This window comes from Benincasa hispida, chromosome 10 (genome assembly GCF_009727055.1).
Source record: "Benincasa hispida cultivar B227 chromosome 10, ASM972705v1, whole genome shotgun sequence".
NCBI classification, from domain to species: domain Eukaryota; kingdom Viridiplantae; phylum Streptophyta; class Magnoliopsida; order Cucurbitales; family Cucurbitaceae; genus Benincasa; species Benincasa hispida.
In genome coordinates, this window is record NC_052358.1 from 55275778 (window position 1) to 55282382 (window position 6605).

The window sequence follows — 6605 nt, forward strand, 5'->3', positions numbered from 1 at the left end:
AGTAGAGAGCACAAGACTTAGATGTAGTCTAAGATGCACCTAATCATTATCCTTTTGACAAAAAACTGCATACCGAAATGAAGTTAATTATTTTTTCATAGACTACTTTTTCTTCATTAACCTCTTTTCTTTAATGCATATAATTTTTTTTTTTTTAAAAAAAGAAGAAAAAATAGGTCCTATTTATTATAAATTTTCTTATAATTTATAATCGTTTTTTTTTTTTAAAAAGATTTTATTAACATGGAATGATAATATTGGGCAAGACTTGAGCGTTCAAAATATTTTAACTTATAAGTGAGATTATTCACATTAATTAACAATTGACTTATGTTTAGATGGGTTATTTCCATTATCGATTAATTTATAACCTACAAACTTTATCTATTATTTAAAACATTATGACATTTTTTAATTCTTAATCAATAAAATTTAGAAATCTAATTCCAAAGTGTTCATTTGAACAAAACGGATGGATTCTTCACTGTAGAGACTCATTATCTACTGCCTAACTCTACAAAAAATCTTCCCAACAATCTTGAAGAGATCGTAGGTTCAATGAGAGCTTAGAAAAAGTTGAACTGCCTAAGAATATTAAGTGCATCATATTAAATTTTTTAGAGGCCGCTGTTCATTTCGTGAGTTTCACATTAACTTGAAGGATGAATTCATATTTTTATAAAAAAAAAATTGATAAAAATGTATAAAATAAGTATTGATTTAAATATATTTTTATTAATATCCACAAGGTTTAAAATATTGATGTCAACGGAAATTTTAAGGTCTCTATTTTATAAAATTGTTGATGATGACGACTTGATGAATGTTTCTGAAAAAATTATTAAAAAAAATTCAAAACAAATATTTATATTTACAAATTACACTTTTTAACTAAGTTAGAATATTTTTTATATTTTTTACTTACATCATATTTCACAATTCACATTATAGGGGCATTTTGGTTCTTACTTTTAATTTTATATTTCATGGATTTTATTTTTTACAATATAATAGAAACACTAGTTCACTACTCACATGAAATAATTGCACAAGTAACTCAACATTTGAGCTCAAAGTAGATTATGTCCCACTTTATAAAATTAATTTTTCTTTTACGTTTTGCTTACACCATATCAACATGAAATTACAAAAGTGGATCATTGTGCATGTGAGTTAGGATCTCACTCTCGTTGCTCATTCTTGCTCTCACATCTCGTTTTTTCTCTGACATGATGATTAAATGTAAGCACTCTTTCTTCTTACTCTCACTCTTTGCTCTTGCAAGAGTAAGAGTGAGAGCGAAAAACTCAGGGTAATACAAGAGAGCAAGAGTGATAAACTAAAAGTGAGAATTGATAAAGGGAAGACAGAGAGAAATGAGGAAGAAACGAGAGTGAGGGTGAGAAACAAGAAGCAAAGGCAGAATCAATAGTCCAATGATGACATCAACAAAAGGTCATATAACATTAATTTTTAAGGTAAGTCAAATTTTTTTTTTTTTTTTTGGCATAAGTATGGAAATTCCAAAATCGATGTAAAATCAAGAAGGTAGAATTTCGATGGAATTATCAACATCTAACTTTTAAAGGGAAGCTAAAAAGTATTCAAAACTATTCTTACACAAAGGCATACTTTGCAAGCCCCACATCCAAGTATAATTTGCGATTATGGTACAAAGTAACAATCAATTGAAACTTGCAACTTCAAAGCATCTAAGCTCTTCTCTACAGCTTCACGGTTGGTTGGTGTCTTAGTTTTCTTGGATGAACTAACAATTTTGGTGGTTTTCTTTTCTGGAGAAACTTTATCTCTCACATAACAAGAAGAAAACTGATTTTCCTTTGAAGGTGAATTGGATTTCCAAGAGCTTTGCTGGGCATTCAAGAGCCTAGCAGAATAATTCCCTGGTTGAAGTCGATATGTCGTCGGTGTTGGTGAACTGATCAGCTCATCTGAAACTAAAGATTTTGATTGATCGTACTGTAAACTTCTCATTGAGATACTCTCAACTGCGTCGACAAAGATAGCTTCTTGATAAAGATGTTGTCGAAAATTCACAATGCGTTCTGAAAGCCAAACAATTTCTTCTTCGAGAACAGCTACTTCAGCAAGAAGCTCAAGTGTCTGCAAGCACAAGAATGCAATATAACATCATGAACATGCATATCTTACCACATGTTGAGGATCTCACTTTGAAAAGAATTCATAGATCTCACAATGTTTACAAGATAATGAGTTATTTCTTGAGAATTTTATATGGATGACTCTTTTTTAGGGGGTCCAAATGAAAAAGACCTATTGTTTTGAAAACTAAGTCCTAGTTTGGTAACCATTTGGTTTTTTTTTTTTTTTTTTTTGAAAATTAAGCCTATAAATACTACTTTTACCTCCAAATTTATTCATTTGTTATTACTTCTTATCAATGGTTTAAAAAACCAAACCAAAATTTGAAAACAAAAAAATAGCTTTTAAGGACTTGTTTTTGTTTTTGGAATTTGGCTAAGAATTTAACTATTGTACTTAAAAATATACAAACTATTGTAAGAAATGAGGAGAAAATAGACTTAATATTAAAAAACTAAAAATAAAAAAGAAATGATTATCAGATGTTACTTAAGTTTTTTTGACATTTTGTTTGCGTTATTTGGAATTACTGTAACAATTCCTTAATGCCCAATTCTCGCTATTGACTCTCGCTCCTCTCAATACTTACTCTTGCTCTCGATGATTCAACACTTTTCTTTTTGCCCTTGTTCTCGTTACTTATTCTCACTTATTGCTTCATGTATTTTAAATTTGAAAAGACATTTCATTTAATCTTTCTTGTATCGTTTCGTTTCATTTTTTTCTTCTTGATAGCCACTCTTGCTCTTGAGAACGAATAACAAGAGCAAAAACATGAGTCATTGAGAGCGAGAATGAGTAACGAGAGGAGTGAGAGTTAGTAGTGAGACTCGGTTGTCCATGACTACTATGCTTGCTTCAAAGGATTATTAGGCTAATTTCACCATGGTAAAAAAACTTAATTTTCTAAAAGGGGGATTTTTCATTTTGACCTCTTTTAAGGGCTATCCATACAAAAATTAGAATAGGACAAAAAAATAGTAGAACGAAAGAGACAACATCTTAGAAGTATCCAAAAAATCAAGCGACTCACAATCTATGAATTGATTTTAAAGATATGTAAAGGCTAAATAGAAAGAGCTAAAGAGAAAGAGAGTTACCGATGGAGGAAGATAAGGAGGAAGACGAGGCAAAGCTCCTAAAGGTCTAGTGAAAGCTCTCTTCAAAGCTCTGTGAACATTCTCTTCATGTCTCAACTTCTTCTTCAGCTTATCAACCTGTCAAATATGCAGAGTATAACAGAAAAAAGAACATTTGATTAAAAAAACCAAAACAAAATTTGGGTTGATCCCCAAAAATAGAGAAAAAGAAGGAAAATCAAATAATACATCTTGAAGCAATGCCATTTTCTTCTCTCTGTTCAATCCTGGTCTATTATTGATCTTGATTCCACCTTTTTCATCAACCATCTCTGTTTTCATTTCCTCCTGCTATCACAAGAAACAAGTTCAATCTTGCAACAAATTTAATACCCTTTTGTTTCTGTTTAATTTCCCTTGAGAGCTTACTTTGTCAAGAATCGACGGTTTCTGTATCTGAAATTGAATGTTGGCTCGAACTTTGGCATTCATTTTTTCTCACAACTCTGTCAAAGAAAAACAGAGTAAGAATTAATCAAACAGAGCTTACAAGAAAACAAGAATGGAAAACAGAGAGTGGCCCATTTTCGATTACTTGATAAAGATCTCGAATAGAGTGAAAGAAGAATCAAGCGAAAACAAAAATTCCCAGAAAATGGCAAGAATCAGAAGAAGAAACCCAGATGAAGAAGAGTATAGAGAGAAAGAGAGTATTAGAAATTGGAGGAGAGAAGACAAGTGGGAAGAACTGTTGTCGTCTGCTCTGTTTTCTTCTGTTGATCGCATAAACGCACACTCATTCATTCACTCACTCTTTGGATTTTTCTAAAGTTCTTTCCAATTTGTTGCGTATCAAACAAACAGAGCAAAAAGGTGAGGCCGCTTCCAAGTGGTTTTTTAACATTACTTTTGCCTTAGGTTTTGCTTTGTACCTCAATTATACTTTGCCAAGTTTTTTTCTTTTCTTTTTTTTTTCCCCAATTTTTGTAAGTATTAAACTTTTTCATATTTATTTTAGGAAAATACATATTTTCGGAAAAATTTGTACGGATAACCTCTTTTCGGGACCCAACTGAAATTTGACCAAAGTTTAGAAAACTAATGACACTCATTTGATCCCAGAAAATGCGAGGGGTCGGCACTCTCATGAAATCTAGTTCCTTCCAATCCCTTCTTTGATCTTTTTTCCTCATCAATTTTGCAATTTTTCTTTGTTTTTTCACTTCATGGTTGGCTTTTTGCTCTTACTTGTCGTTCTCGCTTCTTGGTCTCGCTCTTGCTCTTTTCTCTCGCTTTTTTGATTTTTTTTAATTAGGTAACTTTTTTCCTTTCGTGGTTGGATTCTTCCTCTTGCTTCTCCCTCGCGCTTCTTCCTCTTGTTCCTTGATCTTACTCTCTCCTTAATCTTGCTTCTTGGTCCTGCGTTGATTCACACTCCATCTTCCATGGGTTTAGATTGCAGGGAGGGATGTTGTAGAACAAAGAAGGAAGGAAAAAATTGGCGACACCTTGCATACAAATCAAAGGGAAAAATCCTAAGGGGCATTTGGATCGAGGAAATGGGATGGGAATAAGCGTGAGAATGAGTAAAGAATACCTATACCCTTGTTATGTACAAGTTTTGAAGTTTTAGGCGTGAGAATAAGCTATTCCCATGCATGGGATATACCCATCCAAAAATATGCATTTTCTTGATATATGAATTTATTCTTTTATTTTATATTATTAAAATTATTTAATATGTGAATATTAAATTTATAATTTAGAAAATTATATTTAAATTTTAAATTATAATATTTAGATTTAACTACTCTAGGTTCATAAATAAATAAATTATATATATAATACACCAAAGAGTCGATGCATTAATACTATTAATTCACTAATAAATTATTTATGTAGTTCATTAATTATCATTATGATTAATATTTTATGAGATTATTTTTAATAATTATAATTAGTTTGTCATTGATTAATTATAATGCATTATTTTTAAATCACAAAATATTGTATTTATTTTTTTCAAACTGATTTTGATTGTATTATTAATTAATATATCATAATTGTATGAATTCATCAAATTAATATATTAATCAAGTAACTTTAATTATAAATTACTTATTACAAATATTTGTAATTAATAATTTAATTAATGTTATTAGTTGGTAGTTAAATAATTAATTTTACTCAAAACTTTGAATTGAATTTATTGTTTATCATTAATCTATCAAAATTTTATAGAAGCGTCCATGATTAATTTTGTAAATTATAAAGCTAATATGTTACCATAAAATTTTGATAATATTCTCATGTACAACCAAACATAGTCATTCTTGATTTTTTATTCACAAGTATTCTTAATTCTTGGTTATCTTTAAAACCTTAAACCAAATGGGCCCTACGACTTTAAAAGCTAGGTCATTTTAGTAATTTTATCTTATGTTGACGTAAGCAAAAGATAAAAAAGAAAACATAGGTTTTTAAAACAGAGGTTAGATCTCATTTGAGCATCCAAAACTTGGGCATTGGTGCCATTTTCTCATCTTCTTTGGCCCTAAAGTTTTGGGTCTAGTTCTCATTTGACCCCTAAATTTTAAAATATTACCCTTTTAGGTTTGGAGCTTGATTTTGATTTAGCCTCTAGGTTTCAAAGTATTACAATCTTATTATTATTATTTTTGATAACACAATCTTATTATTATTATTTTTGATAACACAATCTTATTACTTTTGGGTTGGGTTTTTCTTTGCACCTCAATTATACTTTGCCAAATCATTTTTCTTTTTGGTTGGTTTATAAACTTTCATGAAAATAACAATTTAGTATCTAAATTTTTACTTGATAATGATTTAGTCTCTCTTTTTAAATTTGTAAAAATTTGGTCTATAAACTTTAATAAGCAATAATTTAGTTCTTATACTTTGAAACTTGTAGCAATTTAGTTCTATGCAAAAATTTTCATCAAAACTATATTTCAATTTTATTACATAACAACTCAGTTTTTAAATTTTGTTAATAATTTGATTTTTCATCAATTTATCAATGTATAAGAAATATCATTAAATCATCGTAATATTTTTCATGAAAGGGGGAAAATTATAACGCTTGTAAAGTGTAGAGACTAAATTCTTAATTATTTAAAAGTATAAGGACTAAATTATTACACCAACTAAAATTTCATAAAAATTTAGTCTCGTTTGGTAATAATTTCATTTTTGGTTTTTAGTTTTGAAAACTAACCTTGTTTGGTAAGCATGCAATTTAATACTTAAGAAAAATGTCAATCATGGTAAGAAATAGGAAGAGAATAGACTTAATTTTCAAAACTAGAAAACCAATAGTGTTTTTAACATTTTTTTTTTAATTTCTTTTGTAAGTGCTAAATTTTTTTATATTTATTT

General features: G+C 29.2%; 1 protein-coding gene across 4 annotated transcripts; it reads right to left on the reverse strand.

Annotated features, from left to right (window-relative positions):
- Positions 1-1446: 1446 nt before the first annotated feature.
- LOC120087970 lies at positions 1447-4668 on the reverse strand. 4 transcript variants are annotated; one of them, XM_039044994.1, is made up of 5 exons: positions 4452-4668; positions 3633-3709; positions 3453-3554; positions 3225-3341; positions 1447-2124 (listed from the first exon to the last, which is right to left on the reverse strand). In XM_039044994.1, the coding sequence occupies exons 2-5, from the start codon at positions 3693-3695 to the stop codon at positions 1666-1668; spliced, it is 741 nt and encodes a 246-aa protein (XP_038900922.1). In that variant the 5' UTR covers positions 3696-3709; positions 4452-4668; the 3' UTR covers positions 1447-1665. The 4 variants fall into 4 exon arrangements, with proteins under 4 accessions (XP_038900922.1, XP_038900921.1, XP_038900925.1 ...); XM_039044993.1 differs by lacking the exon at positions 4452-4668 and adding an exon at positions 3799-4431 and having other exon boundaries at positions 1448-2124; XM_039044997.1 differs by having other exon boundaries at positions 1449-2124; positions 3453-3551.
- Positions 4669-6605: the final 1937 nt, after the last annotated feature.